The sequence below is a fragment of the Xiphias gladius genome, chromosome 9 (genome assembly GCF_016859285.1).
Source record: "Xiphias gladius isolate SHS-SW01 ecotype Sanya breed wild chromosome 9, ASM1685928v1, whole genome shotgun sequence".
In the NCBI taxonomy this organism is placed as follows: domain Eukaryota; kingdom Metazoa; phylum Chordata; class Actinopteri; order Istiophoriformes; family Xiphiidae; genus Xiphias; species Xiphias gladius.
In genome coordinates this window covers 716,281-738,105 of record NC_053408.1, presented here as the reverse complement: position 1 = coordinate 738,105, position 21,825 = coordinate 716,281, and the positions used below count along the sequence as shown (strand labels likewise).

At 45.1% G+C, this 21,825-nt stretch overlaps 1 protein-coding gene and 1 long non-coding RNA gene across 2 annotated transcripts; both read left to right on the top strand.

The window, feature by feature from the left end:
* The first annotated feature begins 1,459 nt into the window (after positions 1–1,459).
* LOC120794161 lies at positions 1,460–4,632 on the top strand. Its single transcript, XR_005708102.1, has 3 exons — positions 1,460–2,848; positions 2,941–3,109; positions 3,435–4,632. It is a non-coding gene; the product is annotated as an uncharacterized LOC120794161 (long non-coding RNA).
* Positions 4,633–4,637: 5 nt separating this feature from the next.
* LOC120794160 (protein FAM13C-like) lies at positions 4,638–21,535 on the top strand. Its single transcript, XM_040134912.1, has 11 exons — positions 4,638–4,845; positions 7,826–8,141; positions 11,139–11,280; positions 12,351–12,432; positions 12,741–12,810; positions 12,897–13,017; positions 13,596–13,679; positions 15,968–16,063; positions 16,867–17,078; positions 18,543–18,644; positions 19,725–21,535. Exons 1-11 carry the CDS (start codon positions 4,638–4,640, stop codon positions 19,846–19,848), a joined length of 1,557 nt encoding a protein of 518 aa, XP_039990846.1. The 3' UTR covers positions 19,849–21,535.
* The last annotated feature ends 290 nt before the right edge of the window (positions 21,536–21,825 follow it).

The following is a 21,825-nucleotide window of genomic DNA, read 5'->3' as shown; positions in this document are numbered from 1 at the left end:
CCCTGCTTCTCACCGGACACGTGGACACAACAAAGTTCCGTCTGTGGTTTCTCTCTGAACTTTTTTCCTCTTCAGCTTCACACAGAACTTGGACTTGATTCCTTCATTTCATCACTTGGTGGGTTTTTGGTTTGTTTGCCTTCGCAGCCTCTCACCGTCTGTCCTGCCTGCAGTACCACTCTCCGCCTGAACTCTGCCGATGCACCGGCGGGGGGGGCGCCGTTTTACCAAAACACCAATGTCGCAGAGACCAGCGGGGAAAAATGAGAAAACTACTGTTTTGGTGAAAAGTGAGAACGCTTCCCGATTGTGCGTGTCATCTTCTCTGCATCGTTCCCAGTTCATCATGTGGAGCTCTGAGACCGGTTCTCCTATGTGAAGGGGGTCAGGCAACGTGCGGCCTGAGCCAGGGTTCCAGCTCAGAGGGAGACTTTGAAGAACGAAACCGATCAGCGGATGCAACCCTGGGTACTGATGGACTCTGTGGTGCGGAGGGTGGACTCAGTGACCCCCGCCCTCCCCAACCACTCCTCTGACGCAGGTCCCGGTCCTGGAGCCTGGTCCGGTGTGGCTGGGACTGTGGGATTTATCTATGCAGAGCATCTGTTACGTCTCTCAGGCTGAGAGGGTGGGAGACAGAGGAGTTCCTCCTCCTGCTCCCCCTCCTCACCCAGTCCTCCCAGGGAGGGACAAGGGGGGGAGCAGGTGTCTCTGGGTTCTTCTGTCAGACAGAATATGTGGTCACCTGAACTGAGGCTGCACTGAAGACTGAATGCGAGCTGAAAGCTGGTTTTCTATTGTAAAAGCTGTTTATCAGGTCCCGTCTTCTTATTCAGCGCCACTGTGTTTCTCTGCTCTTATTGCATCAACATGTGGTTTTCCCCTGCTTTTCTACAAATTCAAACCTTTCTTATTAATGTCTGAACATTATTTACATTCACCAGCAGGTGAAACTGTGGTATTTGCCTTTTCATTTAAATGTCCTTTTCCCTCTTGATGAACTTCATTAATAATTTTATACATTTACAACGATGGAGCGTGATGCCAGGGGGCAGAAAGGTACGTGTGCACCTAACAGAGGATATTTATAAATATATACATTTTTAAAAATGAATGGAAAAACTAAACAAAAACAAAAAAACAGCCATAAAAAGCAATGAAAAGGAGAAGAAATAAAACTTAAAAGGTTTGATTTTAGAAGAAATCGTCCATGAAACAGGAAGTTGAATGTGGTGCTTTTATCGTTTATCTCCGGCCTGACGTTTCACGAGCTGGTTTTACAGCAGGAAGTGAAACCCGGAACACGTTCCGTCTGAACGCGCCCCGGTGGGTGTGTCGGAGGTGTTGCCCAATCAGCGGCGCCGGACATGGACGGCCGTGCGCATGCGTAATACGATAGCCGTTTTGCTGCGCTCGGTTGGAGGCGCACGTGCCCCTGCGTTCGTCTAGTTGTAGTCATGGAAACGGCCGCGAGGTGTCACTGCGAGCAGGCGGTGCCGCCGCGCGTGACTGGAAACGTCATCGTTTCACCTACCGTGAAAGACCTTAAGCGAACAAACTAAAGTAGACGTTACTTTTTCAAAATGTCCTGCTCGATAGTTATTTCTTTGCCGAAGTTATTTAAAGACGCAAACTGATTCGGAAAAACATCTCAAAGCCGTTTTAGAAATATATTTATTAGTCGCCCATAAGCCGAGTAACACGAATTCCATGATTCCTAAGCAGAGTCTGGTGAGCCGTTCCCCGGACTGCTGCCAAAAGCGGCTCCTGCTTTAATTCCGTCGCCAGTGCAGTGAAGTTTCACACGGAGGAAAAAAAGAAAAAACCTGAAACATTTTGAATATGATTCAAAATGAAGAGTTCAGCCCCGAAACGACCTGCGCTGTTTAATGTATAGAGATTTTAACACCGAGTGTGTTGTGCCTTAAAATATCTGACAATTTAATGTTGGTTTGCTTCTCGTCGAACCTTAACGGCTCGTCCGCATAAGTGTGGGTCCGTTTTCTGAATCTAGAGGTTAACGTGAGAAATTCGGCTTAGACCAGTTCACTAAAAGCAGCATTTAAATAGATGAAGCTCACATTTTCTCTTTAGTTTGTCCGTAACGCCGCTTCAGTGACGAACCTGCCAGCGGGGAGCGCAAAAAGCTGACATTGATTGTTTACGGCCGATTCCCCCCCAAAGAACCAAAATGATCGTTAAATGATGAACTCGTTTTAGAAGGCGTGTATTGTTTGTATCAAACATGACTGAGTAAATATCCGAAGTTTTTAAACGGAGTCTGGCGAGCATCGTACCAAACCGCTGCCATACGCGGATTCTTCTTGGGAATTCTCGTCAGTTCAGTGGCTACAGTCCAATACAGAGGAGCAAAGAACCTATACGAGTCCACTGTGTCTTTTACCCTAAACGTTCTTGCAGCAGGTCTAAATGTTCTTATGGCTGCAGCAGCTGCAGGTGTTGCATTTCTTCCTCAACTCAGCAACATCAAACTCAAACCAGACTCCACTGAGGTTTGTCTCAGACCAGTCTGGGTGTTTTGCTGTGATTAAACGGCCTAATGTGGTGCTGTGTTGTTGAGGTCCAATAAGACCCGGACCGGGTGAGGAACGACACCGTCCAGGGGGTCGTTTGTTGTGGACACAGCAGTGCCAACTGTAGCAGAGACATCAAAAACTACAACACACATCATGACCGTCTTCACGAAGAGCAGCTCCTGCGAGGACTCTGCTCCTCCATGTTGTTCTGGTTTGAGCGACGTCCTCTGGGTCTTTGGTGGGGGGACCTTTCGAGGCCGATCTTGACGTAGCCCTTGTACCTGTCCTCGTGACCTCCAGGGACCTGGAAGGTGCGAGTCCATCTGAGTCGGTGTTTAGTGGTGCTGCTGGTGGGGCAGTTGATGTTTGCTTCCTCTGATGTTTGGGGTTTTCTTTCCAACAGACGCTGATGAGTTTTCAGAGACATCCCTGGACCGCAGGGCTCTGATGTGTCTCCTGTAGGTGGTCCGGGTCTCTGCTCCATACAGTAGAGTGGGGAACCAGTTCTGCAGAGAACCCACTGATGATGCATTTCTTCGGATGTGAGCTCTGGAGGACAGGAGACTGCTGAGGTAGGGAAGGTGCTCCACTCACCACATTTTACCTGTAATCATGCAGCCCTGACGTCAACAGAGACACGACATGACATCAACCTGGGGGTTTGATTATACTGGGCGGGGGCCTTTTGCTTGTCTATGTCCTGGGGACCGATGTCTCCTAATCTGTCCGTGGCTGTGGGAGACGTGAAGTTACACATGGAAGCTATTTTTTGATACTATTTCACATTTAAAGGTTTAAATTTCACAGTCGTCAATTACCAGGACTTTAAATTTGACTCTTAACGCATTTTTACTCATTTCACAAATGTGTCCCCCCTTCTTTAAAACTGTGCCCCAGTCTGACCCCCACCCAACCCAGTCCAACTTTTATAAACCTGCCCCCGTGCCGGCATCGCTACCGTGAAACTGTGGCTGACACGTGGTCACGGAGGAGGAGCCTCGGCACCAGCGCGGACGCCGTGACGTGTCCGGATGGGAGCAGGTTCAGCATCTGGCGGAGGGGCTGAGAGCGGAGGGGGCAGCAGGTTGGGGACTGTGTCACACTGGCAGGGTGCAGACAGATGTTTTACTGAGAGGGGCCCCTGGGAGTTCAGGGGTTAAAGTGCCTGTGGACATGTGAGGAGAAGCACGTAGCTACACCTCCTCCTCCTCCTCCTCGCTTTTTTATGAATGAGATTTCCAACTACACACACACACACACACACACGGAGTGATGTCAACAACAAGCCCATCCCCCACCGCTGCGGGAAAAGCCTCACGATCAGAAAGAGAGGCGTCGTCCTGCTTCCCATATGTCCCTCTCCCTCTCCCTCTCTCAGGATGAGACGGGTGGGAAAGAGAGGAAGAGAGCTCTCCTCCTTCCCCATCCCTCCATCCTCCCTCCTCTTTTCCTCACGAGCCTGAGGATGAGTAATCCACCGAGGGAGGGAGGATAGCAACGCAGCATCATCATCATCATCATCATCATCAGTGAAGGAGCAGAGCGAGAGGATGAAAATTCAAAACCTTCCGGCTCCTCTTTCACTGCTGAGCTCAGTAACACCGGGGGAAGGCTAATTCCCGGACACAATTAATATGTCAGTGAAGAACGGCGCGCTTCCGGATTATAACTCCACAATCACTGGAACTGGCAGAGGAATATATGTTTATATTTCTGAGCTGTTCGCTTGCATGTGGAGCGCAACTGACTAATCCCTGGAGGGGTTGGACGGAGGCATTATGGCTTGTTTCACTGGATGGCACCAGCCTATTCTTGGGTAGGAGCTGAGTGACTCATCCTTTGGATTGTGGGGACAGTCTTCCTCCTGAACAACCGGTCTCCTCTTGTCATATCCATTTTAACTCTGTTTAAAGAAATCTGCGCCACGCCTCCACTCGTGGTGTTTTCAGAGGCTGGAATCTGGCTAACACCTGGAATCCTTGGCCCCTAACAGCACCTCGCTGCCCCACAGGATCCCAGTACCTGGACATTTTCTGTGTCAAAAGTCCACAAACAGCCTCCTCCTGGGACCAGGTTGAGCTCTGGATCAGTGTGTCTGGCATGTTCTGCTTCTGCCTGCAGAGTTCCCTGCTGAAGCTCCAGGCGCTGGAGGTTGAGGGGGGGCCCTCGCTGGGTCCGTCCCCAGAGGAAACGCCCCCTGCGCTGGGCAGCAAGGAGCAGAAGAGCCCCTGTGGCGTCGCCGAGCTCGGAGGGAAGGAGGGGAAGACGCTGGCTCTGTTCCACAACGCTGACGAGAACAGCCCGCCAGGTACTCACACCTGTCTGTCTGTCCATACCTGTCCTCTGACATTTATTCTCTTTTACTTTGTCAGTTTCTGTCAAACGGGAAAGAGCTTTGCACTGATGAACAAGTCTCTGTTCATCAGCTGTCTAATGAACTTAACATCTGCGTTGCTTGATCCACCCTCGGGATGTTATTGGTCAGTGTGAAGGTGTGTTCACAAGCAAGCAAGTTTTAGACGTGGCCAGGGGCGGGTTTAGAATCTTTTCAATTGGGGGGGGGCAGACTGGGGCACAGTTCTAAAGAAGGGGGGGACGTTTGTAAAATGAGTAAAAAAGCGTTCAGGCTCAAATTTAAAGTCCTGGTTCTCTGCAACAATAAACTGAACATGATCAGTACATAGTCTACATCTGTTCCCCGTAATAAACTAGAGACCACCTTCTGATGTTGGTCAACATGTTGAGGTTCAGACCCAGGAGCGCTCGGTTCTCATGACCACGTTATTACACGGGTACTCAGTACTCACGGGTCGGACCAGATACATCTTGGAACTCTGGCTTCATTTTGATCTCGACTACTCACCTGTAAAGTCTCATGACTGTGTCTTGCACAGTTGTGACGCTGTTGCGGTGACAACATCTGTCCACACACACACACACACACACACACACACACACACACGGTGAAAACATTACCAGCGCCGCCGTCGCGACTGAATGGAAGATAACACCGCTGAATGGATATTTGTAGCTCCACGCATTCTGCAGCCACGGACGGATGATGAGACAGTGAGCAGGTTGTTGTCAGCCTGCTTTACTGTGGGAGTCTCTTTTCTATGACAGGCCCGGAAACCAGAATCAAACATGTCTGATTTCTCTTGTTAAGAAAACTACCTCGTTGTGCATGAACCAGTTTCTCCAAAGCGTTAAAAATAGAAGAGTGGAGATTGGTCTGTAGTTACTGGGTGTCGTGGATCTAGGCTACTTTTGTAAAAGCGGTGGCCTCCATTGTTGCAAACTCTGGTAATCTTTTGTCACTGTAGTTACTCTTCATGACATATGAACTCTTAATGCTAACTAGTGGCATTGATGATCACTTGATGTTGTTGAAGCCTATTTGCAGAAATACATAAAAATATTAAGATGTGTTCAAATATTTTGTTTACTCTGGACCACTGTATGAAAACCTTGTGTCCTCTGACCCTGCATTAAACATAATGTACATTAAAGTTCCAACTCTGAAGGAAGTTCACACTGTCTACTTGCAGACAGGCGTTTTTTCTCACTCGGAAGTCATGTCCAATGTTTATGCTCTTATTAACGTACTGGCTGTTGTCCACGTGCTACAGTAACATGTGTTATTTTAGAAGTATCAGTCTTTCTGGCGAGTCTTCTTTTTTCACCCAGCACGCCACCAGCCACACTGCGTGTGTGTGTGTGTGGTGTTTGATGGCACGCCACGTCGCCGTTTCCCCCGGCCTGCTGCTATTTATAGAGCAGCATGCTGAAGTAAAAGGCTGCAGCACGTGAGAAACACTGACTGACTGTGCCACACTTCGCTGCTTCTGAATCTGCTGCTACACACGTTACATCTCTTCACCAGGCAACACATTCTTATTAAAGCTGCTTTGTACAGCATAGATCCTGTTATCCTGTTAATTAAAGCGTAATGTTTTTAACTATATCCCGCAAACAATCAGCTATATTTTTAATGACGGTAGAGCTGAAACGATTAGGACATTAACTTTTCTTATTACCAATTAACAGTTTGAGTTGATTTTCGCACAAAACTGATAAAACTGGTCCGATGTGAGGATTTCCTGCTTTTCTCAGTTTTGTTTATCACTGTGGGTCTAGCGGTCACTGAGGAGGTTCTTGAAGTCCTTCAGTTGGTTCTGGCAGTCATCGAGGAGGTTTTAGTGGACCTTCAGTTGGTATTGGTGGCTACTGAGGAGGTTTCAGAGGTTCCTCAGGTAGTAGCATTGGACACTGAGGAGGTTCCTGAGGTGTTTTAGTTAGTTCTTGTGGTCAATGACGATCGCTGGGTCCTTTAGATGGTTCTACTGGTGATTTTAAAGGTGTTATAGTTGCAACTGGAGAGGTTCTAGAGAACATTTTAGAGGTCCTTTGGAAGGTTCTAGTTGTCACTGAAGAGTTTGTAGAGGTCTTTTGTGTGGCTCTAGAGATCTGTAGAAACAAACAACAACAAAACAAACAACAACAACTTTTATTATTATTATTATTATTTACCACAAAAACAAATAAACTTCTGCTGGCGAAGACTCAGTTTCTGACCCTCAGCCAGCGACGCAGCTGACATTCTGACCCTCAGCCAGCGACGCAGCTGACAGTCGACAGCAGAGATTCAGTCTGTTTATTCAACAAAGCTGTCTGAAAATAAGAGCTGATCCTTATTTTACATACACTTAGATTTTCTCTAATTCTTTACATTACGAAAAAGTTCTCAACACAAGGTCTAAGTTACTTATTATTTCCAGAGCTTTCAACCGCATCTTATGGTCTTCCTCTGCGGACGGAGTTGCTCGATCCTCACAGGGATGGTTTAGAGACCATCTTTGTACAGAAACAAGTATATGACCACCAGTTATCACATTATCAGATTTCCTAACTTATGTCAGGTGATGCCAACTAAACCAACTGCAGAGGAAGGTCACAAGTTCTGGTTGAAAGCATTGGACATCCCAAGTAACTGGATGGTATGTTGAGATTTTTTTTTTTTTTTTCAAGCTGTCGTTTCCAAGGTCAGAATTTTTGATTTCATATTCATTGATTCTCCACCAGTGTTTTATGCCTATGACTTTATGTAGAAATGTTTCCACCCACCTGTTTAGTTGTGTATTTACATTCATTCATTAATTTAGAATTTAACTGGGTGCTAACATTGTCCTCATAAATCTACACAGATGCAGCTGTTTAATGGGAACATACACTGAGACGCATTTTGCTTAGAGGAAATTTTAACAGAACCGAACCTTGTGTCTTTGCAGAACTGCTGACGGTCCTGACCAGACCTCCCCAGTCCCCCAGACACCAGCCGTTAACTACCATCCACCCCAGCCAGCAGCCCCTCACCCCAGATGGAACGCTGCCCCCCAGCCCTCACCACTCACCCTACTCCCCACAGAGGAGCAGCCCTGGAGGTGAGGGGGGAGGAGAAGGAGGAGGTGGAGCCCTCCTCAAGCTGCTGGCGGGCGGCCAAAGCCCCCTCCCCTCCCCCCGATGCTCCAGTCTCAGCCACAGCCTGAGGTTCAACTCCGACCCCGACACTGCACCTTCGCCCCCCTGCAGCCAGCAGTACATACTGTGAGTCTCACCTGTCTGTCTCCCTGTCTGTCTTTCACCTGTCAGTCTGTTTACATGTCTTTTTCTTTACTGGTCCGGTTTAGGACTAGACTTGGAAAAATCTTTAAATATGACTTGGAGCATTTGGTCTTTACTTGGAAATTGATTTGAAACTTGTTGGTCTTTCCTTGGGTCTTGACTTGGCATTTGATAGTCTTGATATGGCACAAGACTTGGGACTTGTTGGTCTTGATTTGGGACTACACTTAGTGAACCCATTGGTCATGAATTGAGACTAGACTTGGGACTATTTGTCTTGTTATGGGCCATGTTGGTCTTGACTTGGGTCTTGTTGGTCTTGACTCGGGTCATGTTGGTAGTGACTTGAGTCTTGATTGGGGACTTGATAGCCTTGATGTGACACTAGACTTGGGTGACTTGCTGATCCTGAATTGGTACTAGACTTGTGACTGTTTGGTCTTGGCTTGCATCTTACTGGTCTTGACTTGGGACAAGTTGTTCTTCACTTGGAACTTGATATGGGACTCATTGAGACTGATTTGCCAAAAGACTTGGGCTTGCTGATCCTGGATTGGTACTAGACTTGGGACTGTTTGGTGTTGAAGTGGGGCTGAGCTTGGGGGACTTGTTGATCTTGACTTTGAACTTGTTGGACCTTGTTGGTAGCTGCTAAAATCACAGCTCTCTCAGATAAATTATGTAATAATAATGTTAATAATAGTACTTTATCGTTATGGCTGAGCAGTCTCACCTTTTGTCGGCTGACCCAGGATCAGATTTTTCACAGCCCGTATCAGAGAGTGTCCAGTGGGAAACGAAAGGTAAAACGAAGACTCTCTGCAGCAGTTTGTTGTTCACGCTTTGATGTAAAAGTCAGTCAGAACTGAGAGCTGGAGGGTTTCCAGCAGATCGGAGTTCAGTGGTTGTCAGTTTGTTCATCGAGCTTTTTGACCGTTTTGGTCCCAAACTGTTGAACCGTTTCTTTAGACCTTCACTCTGCCATGCCTCCGTAAGACCTATTCATCCATTAAGTCCTGTCGGAGTGCATTCTGTGCTGCTGCAGCTCTGAAGGATGAAACAGTTTCTGATTGACCTCTATCTGTCTGCTGCGTTAATGCGTCTTATATAATCCATCCTTCATCTTCTTCTCTTCTACTTTCTGACCCACAGCCTGAAGCTGAGGGTCCAAATGTGTCTGTGGCCCGGTTTGTGGTCTTTGTCTCCACTTCAGTCTGCTCCTCTCGTCTGTCTTTCATATTTACTGAAGATAAGACAGAAAAAGTTCCTCTGAATCTCCCTCCTCTATTTCTTCATCCCCTCTTTATTTGTCCACCCTTCTGACTGTTTTTAAAGAATAAATCTGAGGATATGTGGTGTTTTTCATGTCAACAAATCCCATAAAGCTCCACTGTTTCCAGAAACGATTAAAAACACGTAGGTGATTCACACTGACGCTCCGGGTGACATGTTGCTTCATCACCATCAACACACACACCGTAGTTTATTTAGACTCAAGTCTCACACACACACACACACACACACACACTCATCCGCTGCTGAAAATAGTCCCCAACACATTCACTGTTTCCTCCTGTTTGTTTCATTAAAAACTACAGTGAGCGGCTGCTTTAGGGAAATGACTGAGCCTTTTTAAAAATGAAACTATATGTTTGTGAGGTGCTTTTTAAAGATTTACGTCCAAATTGCTCCAAAACGAGAAAACTCCGGGATTCCCACTGAGCCCAACGTGGTTTATCTCTGGTTAGAATAGTGTCGAGTGCTTTGAACCCTGTACAACTGCATGAAGGTCTAGATTAAAAATGACACTATATGTTCATTTGAGGTGCTTTAAAGTCTCACGTCTTCGGGACGAACCAGAGGGCTTATACAGACTTATACTCTAAAATCAACTCCCAACTTACCTTTTAGTTACAGTAATAATTGAAAGTGGCAGGAATAAAGCTAATAAGCAGACAGATTTTATAGGTCGGGCTTTGACGACACCATTTCTTATGCACAAGGATGAAGATCAAACACTGTCCCTAACATTAAGATACATTAACATATTTTTCCACAGGGACCTTGAACAGTTTCACAGCTGTTCTTTATTTTAGACTTTTTATTCTTGTTAAAGCAGGTAAACATTTAGAAGATTATGTTATTTTGTTGACAATTTCTAACAATTTCTACAAATACAGATATTTTTGTGACATGTGCTGACAAGACACAAACAAAGCAAAACACATACACACGTTTGGGAAACCAGCTGGTGTCATGGAAAACCAGCATAATAACAGGTTGGCACAGCGCTGAATCGGGGAAAACCAGTTCTCACTCGGTCGGTTTTGGTGTTCTCAGGAAATTTGTCGCTAATAAGAAGAATATAGAATAACACCAGACCAACCTGTAACAGCTATTCAAACTGAACTACAACTGGTTTTTGCTTAAGGAAACTTTTCCCTCCATTTCTTCTCCACGGCCTTGATCATCTAAAAAAACTACAGCAACAGCAAACATTAGCAAAATTTACAGCACAATGTGTTAATTATTATAACAAATACTGAAAAGAACGAGTTGATGTGTGACTGCTCATCAAACGGAGTCCGACTGATTGTTGTTATTACTGATGGAAATGATGACCTGAACTCCCTAAATAAATAAATACTCTCGTTTATGGATGAAAGAGCCTGAATAGGTTGAAAAATAGCCGGAAGAAACCAGATGCAGAGAGACGTGAGGGAGCTCGTCGTCTGATGTTCACTGTGACATTCCAGTGGCATTTTAAAGTCATGTTTTTCTTTCTTTAAAGTAAAAACTGACAGAAGCATTTAGAAGATCCGACGCGGAGAAAAGTGACAATGACGACTGTGTAGAAATGTCGGCGCGTCCTCACAGAGAAAATCAACAGTTTAGCGTTGAACATCAGGCGAATCTGCGCTTGTACTTCGGACCCTTGTCTTTTTACCTGTTTACCTGTGGCTCTGTGTTTGCGTCCAGGTCTCGAGCTCGGGGGGACAGGACGGAGGGATCGGAGGATAAGTGTCCCCCCTCCATCCCCTTCCTCACCAGACAGATTCAGACCCTGAAGAAGAAGGTTCGCAGGTTCGAGGATCAGTTTGAGCAGGAGATGAACTACAAGGTAAATACAGCAGGCGTTGGGGGTGGCAGGTGTTTTTCTAATTCTAGGGGAGGGTGTAAAGAGAATATTAATTAATACTCCACTCCCCAATAATACAGTCATAACACACCCTCAGGTGAACCTGTACAGTCTAATGCAGTCCAGTACAACAGCTGTGCCACGACAGCTCTTTACAGAGGTGTGAATGTTCACTTTCTGTCAACGTTTGTCAGAAAGCTATAAATTATGAGAGTGATTCTGTTTGTACCTGCTTCATCTACTTAACAGCAAATAATGCAAACGCCAGTCTTTTCTGCAAAAGCAGCCTGATGAAGGAGATGAACTGTGTTAGCAATTATTTAACTGTAACTAAGCTATCAGTAAGTAATTCTAGCTTATACAGCTCCTTTAGTTTATTTGTGGTTATTAGCCATCGACACATTTATGTATTTTGTGGGTATTTTATAGTCGGCACATATAATTATTGGTTATTGTTTTTCTATTTTGTCTCTTTTTTGATATTTTCTTCTGTATGATGGGCTAATGTGATTTTATTTTTCTTGACTGATAAATTTGAATTTAACATGTAGATTTTTTTTTCCTTTATTTATAATCAGAATATAAAGACGTGATAACTGGTTTCTAACAGACGCTGATGCAGCTGTGATCAGATCTCAGTGTTTAGGTCAGTGGAAGCTGCTGGATGAACGGATGATGAACGAAAACACAGTAAAACACATCTGGAATAATATCAAATAAGTAGAACAAACACTGAACGTTAATAAACTTGTTTTGTATCTGTGTATAAACCAGTTATTATATGTTTATATACTGATTTTAAATGATAAACTCTTTTATTGCTTTAAGTTTTTTGAGACTTGTTATTTATGCAAATAAACTAAATGAAAGTGGTTTGAATGGAATCTGCTGCAGGTCCCGGTAGGTCTGTGAGGTGATTTATGAAATCCAGAGGTTTGAACCGACTGGATTTGAATCACTTGGTTTCCAGCTTGTGTCCAGTTTTTCCCTTCTCGGTCTGTGGCGATAGTTTTGATGGTGTTCTGGTGCGTTTGTCTCTTTCTCTCTCTCAGCCGTCGCACAACGATAAATATTCAAACCCGGAGATGGTCAGAGTGATGAGCGAACTGGCAAAAGCTCGCAAACAGCTCAAAGGTAAGAGTATCACCCGGATTTAACTGTTTCTCTGTATACAGATCCCTTCACAAATGGGAGCTCTGATACTCCAGAACAGTGACGTGAATGACTGCTCATGAAACCATCAACTCTTTAAGTCCTAGATGAACAAGGTCCTGACAGCTTTGGATCCTGGAGCCCAATATTTGAAAGATATTAAGATAAAAGTCAGCATTTCCTATTCACTTGACTGGGAAAGTGGCCCCAGACTCTTGGACCCACCTGTATATGTGCGGTGTAGTTTGTGGCTCTCATGTTATCTTGTATGTCACGTGTCTGCTGTGCAGAGCTGAGACTCAGACAGTCGGTGTTCGAGCCGAAGGAGCAGGACGCTCCAGAAAACACAGACATCTGCAGGTAACACCAACGCATCCAACACACGGACTCAGTGTGGCGCGTCGTGGTCGGCGAAGTCGTCACGGGTGTGTGTACTCGTCCTGCAGGTACGGCTCCGGGCAGCAGGGGGCGTCGGAGCACAAACCGACCCTGGAGGAAACGGTGGAATCTCTGTTCAGACGACTGAGAGAGAAGAGACGAGCTCTGGGTCTCCCAGACAACATGAAGGTGCGTTTGACTCTCAATACGTCACAAGACCACACCGCTGCCAAACACAAAAGAGACGGAGCAACTTCTGCTCTTGCATCCTCCCCAAACTCTGTTCATTTTCTTCTCCGTTTTCTTCCCCCTCTTCTACTTACGGGCTTCTCTGAACGCGCAGCCATGACTTCACCTACTGAGGTCAATAACTAACGGTTGTGAGTCGAGAGTAAAGGGACTTCATGTACAATCTGAGGACAGGTCAACAACCTGACTGCTCACGTGTGCATTTACGAACAGAATCCTGTTTATTTTTCTCCTTATATTGAGCCGCTTTGGGCGCAAACGTCCTCTAAGATGAATCAAGTTAAATCATCTTGAAACGATGCTGTGCTGATTCTGACATTAACGCATCCTCACCGAACTCTGGTCATTATCTTTTTGCTTTTATCAGGGTAAGGGTAAGTCTGCAAATGAATGTAAGCTGATGTGATGTCGTCTGAAGTGGCGGAAACATGACTGTGTGTGTGTGTGTGTGTGTGTGTGTGTGTGTGTGTGTGTGTGTGTGTGTGTGTGTGTGTGTGTGTGTGTGTGTGTGTGTGCAGGAGATGACCCAGGCTCAGATGGTGTTGGAGAAGATCACGCTGCAGAAATGTCTGCTGTACTTTGAGAGCGTGCACGGCCGACCGGTGAGTCCTCACCCACTGTGGATGTGCAGTAACGGTCCCGTCTGGTGGGCAGGACTCACAGGAGGGATGGATTATAGATTAGTTAAATGGTACCAATATGAAGAGAATATCGTGTTTCTGGGGGGCAGGAGTTTGGCTTTAAAGACGAACCCAGGTTGCAGATGGAGGTAAAAAAGCCGTCGCCAGTGTTGTGGCGCTTCACTTGTAAACCTGCGTGTAACACAGACGTGTTTAAAGGATTTCGCGTTTTAAGAGATCGAGCCGAGAAATCTGTGCGGGAGATCCGGTAGAATCTGTTGTATTAGAATCTGCAGAACTTCACTTTTCAACGAGACGTGGTCCAGTTTTAACAGATGGTCTTTTCCGTTCTGTGCTGCTCCCACAACAAGCCGAAAAAGAAACGATCCTCTGCTCCATCGAAGCCTTTTGACTTTCATAAATCTCCATTAAATCCTCCAGGGGCCACTTAAGTTGGAGCGGTCTGTCTACTGGGGCTATCAACAAATACTCTAGATTCAATTATATAATCGAATTAAGAGCAGACAGACAGACAGACAGACAGTCGATTGTGAAAATTAATTTTCGATTACGCTACCGCAGCTGTCGTCCTCGTGAGCTCTCGTGTTGGCCTGCGAGCCCCGCAGCGTCACGTTCACTGACTGAAAATGAAATGTAGGTCAAGCCGAAACGAACAAGTGATTCAACAACGGCGGAGCGGTAATGATGGCAGAGAGTTTCACAAACCCTGCGAGACTGACTCCCATCGCTCCGATCAATCCAACACACCCGTTTGGAAACACTTCAGATTTAGTCAGTAGACGGCAAAACTCGAGATGCTGGAGATGCAAAGCTGGAGATGAAGTCGTACGTAAGCTGTGGAAACTACAGTTAGCCTAGCATTCCAGCAGCAGCAACCTGAGGGAACATCTGGAAAACGTGAACCCATTAGTTCTGTCTCTCGTTGTTTTGGTTTGTCCTCTTATGGACAAAATGTCCAAAAACAGATATTGGAAGGGTTCAAACCTGTGTGTTGAGTAAGGAAAAACTGACAGTGCTGCTGCCTACACAGGGCCAGTGGTGTGGTGATTGTGTGTGATCTCTGCTGGCTATAGTAGTATTGAAATGATCAGTTGATCGGCAGAGATTATAATCAGCAACTACTTTGATAATCGATCAAAGAGCCAAACATTTTCCTGATCCGCTGTCTGATTTTCTTGGTCTTTTTCCACAGTGAAGCAACATTCTATAGGTTTTAAATGTTGTTTAGTGGAAACCAGCCAGTCGACGGCGTCACAGCGGGTTTAATGAAATCACCGGTTTTCTGCCTTTTCTGACATTTTATAGACTGAATGATTAATCGAGAAAATGATCCGCAGATGAGCTCGGTAATGAAAATAATCATTGGTTCCAGCTCTAATAATGGAGGTCAGGCTTCGGAGCTACAACACATCGATCATCACCTCGCCTGATGACGTTGGCTCATGTGAATCAGGAAGTTTGTCGGCCTCCACTCGCTAGTTTTAAACAGCTTAAAAGTCAGTTTTGGGAAAAAGTATGAAGGTTCTGCGTGGGGGCTGAACCCAGCCGACAGTAGCGTCCCGCTCACGGCTGTAAACAATCAAACCGCATCGTTCCTCTCACTGGAAACACGTGAAATTCTAAAAGTGGGATTTTGGCCCGGAGTGACCCGGCCCAGCTAGAAGAGATCACTGTTCGCCCCAAACGCTAACGTGGATTTGATAGCTATTAAATAAAGTCAACTGAACTCCGTGGAGCGGAGGATCGTGGGTCGTACTCTCAGCCAGTTTGACGGAGCAGCTGAAGAAACTTGACAACGTGTTGTGTTTCACGTCACAACCTTCATTTTAAGGCTTTCCACAGCTATATTCTCAACACGTCACAGCTTCTACAGGAGCCGCTGAGCAGATTTCTCCGCAGAAAGCTCAACATCGCAGTGTTCTCACGTGGGTTTGAAGTGAGACGCCACAACAGGGACCCAGCCTGGAGGTGGAAAGTAACTAAGTACATCTGAGTAATACTGTAGATGAAACTACCGGGTAGCGAAGCCTTTAAAATTAACTCCTTCTTTTCCAGCGGCAACATTAAATTGATGAACACATTAAAATAGAAATATTATAAAAGTACAATGATATTGTATAGATGATTCTGCAGTATTGGTACTTTCACTTTTGCTACTCTAGTACACTTTGACGCTGATACTTCCGTACAAGTTTTGAAGGGTTATTATTACTATATCATTACAGTGTCTCTGTCTGATTGTGCCTCAGGGAACCAAACAGGAGAAGAACCTGGTGAAGCCTCTGTACGACAGATACCAGATGATCAAACGTTTGCTGTGCGCCAGCCCCACGATCACCACCATAGTGAGAAACGCACACCGACACACACTTTCTCTTTCTACTGTTCCATCAAGATTAACTGACAACTGGCAAAGTCCAGCTGGTGTCCAGACTGTGAGACGTCCTAACGTGGGTCCGCATTTCCATGTCCCCCTCTCTTTCCATCATCCTCACAGCGAAGTGAGGGTTTGTTCCTTGGACTTTTGTTGCCCCGGGTTTTTACCTATCACCAGCCTGACAGGGGGCTCTGCAGACAGGACGCAGGGCTGAAAAAACCTGCTCTTTCTGTGTAATTTCATCACTCTCACACCGAGACCTGGTGGATCATCTTGCATGCTTAATGGATTCTAATTTAATTTTTGTGTTTTGAGGACAGAGACGTATAAATCCAGCTGTTTCATCAGGCTCCGTTCTGTCATTTAACCTAAATGTGATAGAAACACATGAAATGTAGGCAGCGTCTTTAATTCTTCGTTAGACTTATAGGAGCCACAAAAGCAAATTAATCACGATAGTGTGTTTTAATGTGTAAACAGAATTCACATTTTTTTCTGTTTTGACCGGTCGAAGAATCCCAGACTTCCCCGTGTCCCCTCATTTTTCTTTGCTCAGACGACGACCCTTCCTCTGCCCACACCTGCAGGACAATGGACAAGCTTCTTTGTACAGAACCTTTCAACAACAGACAAAGTTTAAAGTGTTTGACATAAAATACCTTAAGAAGAGAAACATGGCAAAATAAAAATACCCATTTAAATAGGATTTAAGAGTAAAACAGGAGATTAGAGGCAGAGTTTTACTGTTGTGTGACTGTTTCTGTCTCTCAGGAGGAAGAGGACGGATCCGATGAAGACTCGATGAGCTCGATGCCAGTGGATGAACTTCCTGTCCCGCCTCCTCTCAGAGCGACCCGACCAGCAGCCGGCGAGGAGGACAGCGACCGGGACAGCGACCCGGCCTTCGTGTCCCCGTTGGACGAGGTGAAAGCCGTCCGTCAACAACCTCCCCTCACCACGGCCAACCTGCACGAAGCCTCCAGGTCTGTATGAGAGTGCAGACCGAGGTCCCCCTGAACATCTGAAGCTCTGAAAGGAACAAACCATGTCATTAAATTCTGTACAAAAGGTAAACTGATTAAATAAAGTATAAGGTAAAAATAAATGGAAAGAAGAAGGGAAAAAGAGAGAGCCGTAGCCGTAGTGTCTGCTGAATAAAAACATCTTACCAGCGAAGTCAAGCAAAGACTAGAAATGCTGTGTAAACCTGTGTATTGTAACCTGATACCTTCCGATAGATACAGACGTATTTGCTTCTTTACGACAACAGAACTTTAGCATTCAGATACTTTACTTAGATAAAAATACCAACACAACAATGTAAAAATACTTCATTACAGGTAAAAGTCATGCGTGAAAAACCCTCCTCTTCATGTACAGAGTATAAAAAAGTACAGAGGTATAATCGGCAAAGTGTCACAGTAAAAGTACTTCCTGTAGTTCCAGTATCACAGTAAAAGTACTTCCTGTAGTCCCAGTATCACAGTAAAAGTACTTCCTGTAGTCCCAGTATCACAGTAAAAGTACTTGCTCTAGTCCCAGTATCACAGTAAAAGTACTTCCTGTACTCCCAGTATCACAGTAAAAGTACTTGCTCTAGTCCCAGTATCACAGTAAGAGTACTTCCTGTAGTTCCAGTATCACAGTAAAAGGACTTCATGCAGTTCCAGTATCACAGTAAAAGTACTTGCTGTAGTTCCAGTATCACAGTAAAACTACTTCCTGTAGTCCCAGTATCACAGTAAAAGTACTTCACTGTGCAGGGACACGTCTCCTGTGACTGGTCTCTGATTCTAATGGATCATTGATCCTGAGTCACGGAGGCTTCGGCAGCGTTTTACTGCTGGAGCTGCTTTTAGCTACGTCACAGACAGGGAGAGGGTTTAGTCCACTGGTTCCCAACCTGGGGGTCGGGCCCCTCCAGAGGGTCACCAGGTGAACCCGAGGGGTCGTCAGTTCTGATTCACTGATCTGGATTCAGTTCCTGGACTTTTCTCGGATCTTTAATTTTTAATGAAATATTAATTTATTAAATATCTTTTATTAATGTACCTGTTTAGGTCCTAAACAGAGAAGTTTAGAGGACAAATGTCTTTGGTAGAACTGCTAATCTGCTGCTACTGGCTCCTTCTCTAGTAATATGCTGTATTTAGCTCCTTCCTAATTAAAGTAATCTCCCTCTGAATGTGGTGGAGTAGAAGTATAGAGCAGTATAAAAGGGAAGTGCTCAAGTTAAGTACAAGTACCTGAAAACTGCACTTAAGTACTGCACTGGAGTAAATGTACCTAGTTACTTCCCCAGTGGAAATTACACGCTTGGAGCAGAAACTAAGAAGTCAGTGTCAGACCTTGGTCCCCGACTCGGGTCTCGGTGCAGCTGCTTCACAGGAGGCAGTTTTTCCGCTTTCCCTCACGAACCTCCACACTCTGTCCTCCACCTGAACCAGGTCTCAGCTGCTGGAGAGTCTGCGGGAGACGAGGGCGGAGAAGAAGACCAGGCGTAAAGCTCTGAGGGAGTTCGAGGACCAGTTTTACCGTCAGACCGGAAGGTGAGAGCCAGACCTCAGGAGCTCAACGCCGTCCTCAGAGAGTCCAAAACTCCAGCGTGGCTGCAAAAAACCTCAAAATGTTACTGATACAAACTTTTAATCTGCATCAAAATACACATCATGTCACACCACCATGGGAGACATGAGACAGACTCGGTCAGACGTTTATTGGGGTATTTACACCAAAAAAGTTCTGTTCAGTAACGTAATAATAAAGTTGTATTGATTACTCGTCTCAGAAGAAAACAGCACCTGTCATTTCGTCAGCAGTTGGGTGTAGTTACTCAGAAGACATGGGCCCAGTGCGCCTCCCACAGGATGAAACCAGCAGAGGCTGTTTAGCTTAAACACAACTGGTGTGAAGGGGAACGACGTTTTAAAACTCGTCGTCAGTGCAAATCAATGTGTCCTCTCAGAGTAAAAAGGAGTGTAAACCTACAGTTATATAAAGTGTATGACTGAAGATACTGGACAAATTCAAAACGCATGTATAAAGAGTACAATAAGGGTCAATGTTCAAAAAAGATTCAGTTTTTTAAGAGATACATTTTTTAATAACTTGGTTGTCTCCCCGACAACAAGGCTGGATCACCAACCAGGCCACGTGGGAATATCCACGATAACAGGTCCTCCATCCTCCATCCTGTGGTCCTGGTCCTGTAGAGGGACTCTGGGTCAGAATCCGGTTTTCAGACCTGAACTGTTTTAGTTTATATTTGTTGTAAAGCTGTGTTTTGTCAAATCGCCTTAATTTTTTGTGTGTCAAATAATGAACAGACACAAAACCTCAGTAAGGTCGTGTTATTCCATCAGAGGAGAACTGTGAGGCTGCAACCAACAATCATTACCAATACGTCGGATAATTATTTTCTTTAATAATCACATTTTCAGTGGATAAAATGTCAGAAAATATTATTATTCCCTGATGTTAACAGAAACAAATGTTTCCCTTTTTTTGTCAGACCAAAGGTCAAAAACCCCAAATTTTGACTTTACTCTCGTAGGAAACAACAAATATTCACGTCTTGTCTTTCCTGCTTGTTGTTTACGGCGCTGACGCACTCTCGTGTTTCCCGACAGAATCTGCCAAAAAGAGGATCGCACTCCGATGAAAGAGGAATACCAGGAATACAAACAGCTGAAAGCTAAACTCCGGCTGCTGGAAGTCCTCCTCAGCAAACAGGATGTCTCCAAAACCAAGTGAGAGGAGACAGCTCCCAAACACCCCCTCTGTCCCAAACCTATGGTAGAACATCTGTTCTTAATGTACCGTGCTAGCGTAACAGTCAGTTGACACTTGTTGGACCTTTTTGTTGCACCTGGAGTTTTAGTGCGTTTTTCCATCCACGCTTCTGTGAGTAACCGACTTCTCACTGCCTCCTCTCCAAACTCAACATTTGTAGAAAGTGTAAATATCCCATCAGTTTTATAAAGAAAAAACCAGACGTCTCTCTGGACTGTCTGAACCAGCATCCTACAGTGTTTGTCCAGCGCTATCTTCAAGTCCGAATTATTTTGTACAACTGCATTTATTCCAGTCTGGAGGGAGAACTGTAAAACTCCAGAGGGAACTGTAAACGTTTCTTTGTTCCATCTTGGACACGTGTGATTTAACGGACCAAAACATTTTTACACGGGACTCAATGTCTCTGAGCGTTTGTCGGACTGAGAGCACTTTGATCTGTCAGCGGCGCTGTGGACAAGGACAAAGACGAGAGCTGCTTTATGAAATGGCCTCGTTTCAGAAGACGGTAGCAGGTTTCATGTCGTCAGCCAAACGATGAAGCATCGAGACACTGAACCTTCTCTCCAAACAAACAACACTGAGTCACGTGGAAACGTTGACCCCAAGACCGGAGGCTGCGGTTTGGTTTCTTAGGCTTGAGAATAAATCGGTAGTTTAACGACAAGAAACAACAAACTGAAAAGTAAAAATCATCTTGCTCTTGAGCTGTGGACCAAATCACACGGGTTGTCTCAGTTGCCATGGACTGTAGATGTCACGTCAAATGAAACCATTCATGACATCCAAGGTTCACGTCATCGGAGACCTTAAGACGGTCGAAGAAATGCGAAGTTAGTCGTCTTTAAATCACAGTGATTTCAAGACGACTAACATCCGCAGTTCCATGATCACTCAGCAAACTGAGAAAATCCTGTGATATGATCAAAAGCTCCGACAGCTACTAACCACGACCTTTCGTAAAAATGCCACGGACGCAGACGCAGGAGAATCGGCAGGCCCCCCGCTGGCCGCAAACGTAGGAGAGCCGTCCGACGCAGGAAGGAGGCAGTCGCATTAAACATGTAGTCCAAAAAAAAAAAGCTCCGCTCTCACGAATGTAAAACTGGCAAACCACATGGCACCGAGGTCCCAGTTGACCTCTGCAACAGCTGCCTCGGTTCAGTGTCTTGTTGAAATCTCCACAAAAATGTGCATGGGTGGAAACGTTTGGGGATAAAGATGCAATGTCGAGATTAGTGTTAGTGTAATGTTTGTCTGAGTAACGTGGGGAGATGCACCTGTATCTATATCATAGCACTTTATGTTGAAAAACTGAATTTATTTTTATCCATAGTCTCATGTTAATATGCAATATGGTCTGTATTTAGAGATAAGTGTTGGTGTAGATAACAAACAGATCTGGAAATCAGAGCTCGAGATATTTGCGTCAACATGATCTGAGACACTGAAACTTCAGTTAGCCGCCCTCCTGTAAATAATCTCCGCTGTGTCTCTACTGAATGTCAGAGTTGAGAAAAGGGCTTCAAGCTGCGGGGCACAGCAACCCAACGACAAAAAAATATCAAACATCAACTCCCCAGTAGAGGACAAATGGAAATGAAGGGAGCTGAATTCTCAGTATTACGTAGTGAGTAAAGTCTTTAATATCGGAAGAAAACACATGAGCAAAACCAAACAACCTGCGTGTGTTGGCACTTTCAGAACAGACCAAAAGAATCAACATCAAGTTTTATTACAAAGATGTGACGATTGATTAATCAGCAAATGTTTGAGCCATTTCTAGGATGTAGCTTCAATATAACATGAACATAAATCAGCCAGCGCCAATGTTTTTCATCACAACCTAAAAGGGAAAACAATTGACTTCTATAAAAATGTCATTTTCCCCAAAGCTCTGACAACCGGAAACTTGAGAGGTTAAATATTTTGTGTTTT

Excerpts from the sequence above, each read along its gene's own strand:
- LOC120794160 (XM_040134912.1), top strand. The coding sequence starts at position 4,638 with ATGTTCTGCTTCTGCCTGCAGAGTTCCCTGCTGAAGCTCCAGGCGCTG. Across the intron at positions 12,433-12,740 it reads AGCTCGCAAACAGCTCAAAG|AGCTGAGACTCAGACAGTCG; the intron begins GTAAGAGTATCA and ends TCTGCTGTGCAG. Across the intron at positions 18,645-19,724 it reads TTTTACCGTCAGACCGGAAG|AATCTGCCAAAAAGAGGATC; the intron begins GTGAGAGCCAGA and ends GTTTCCCGACAG.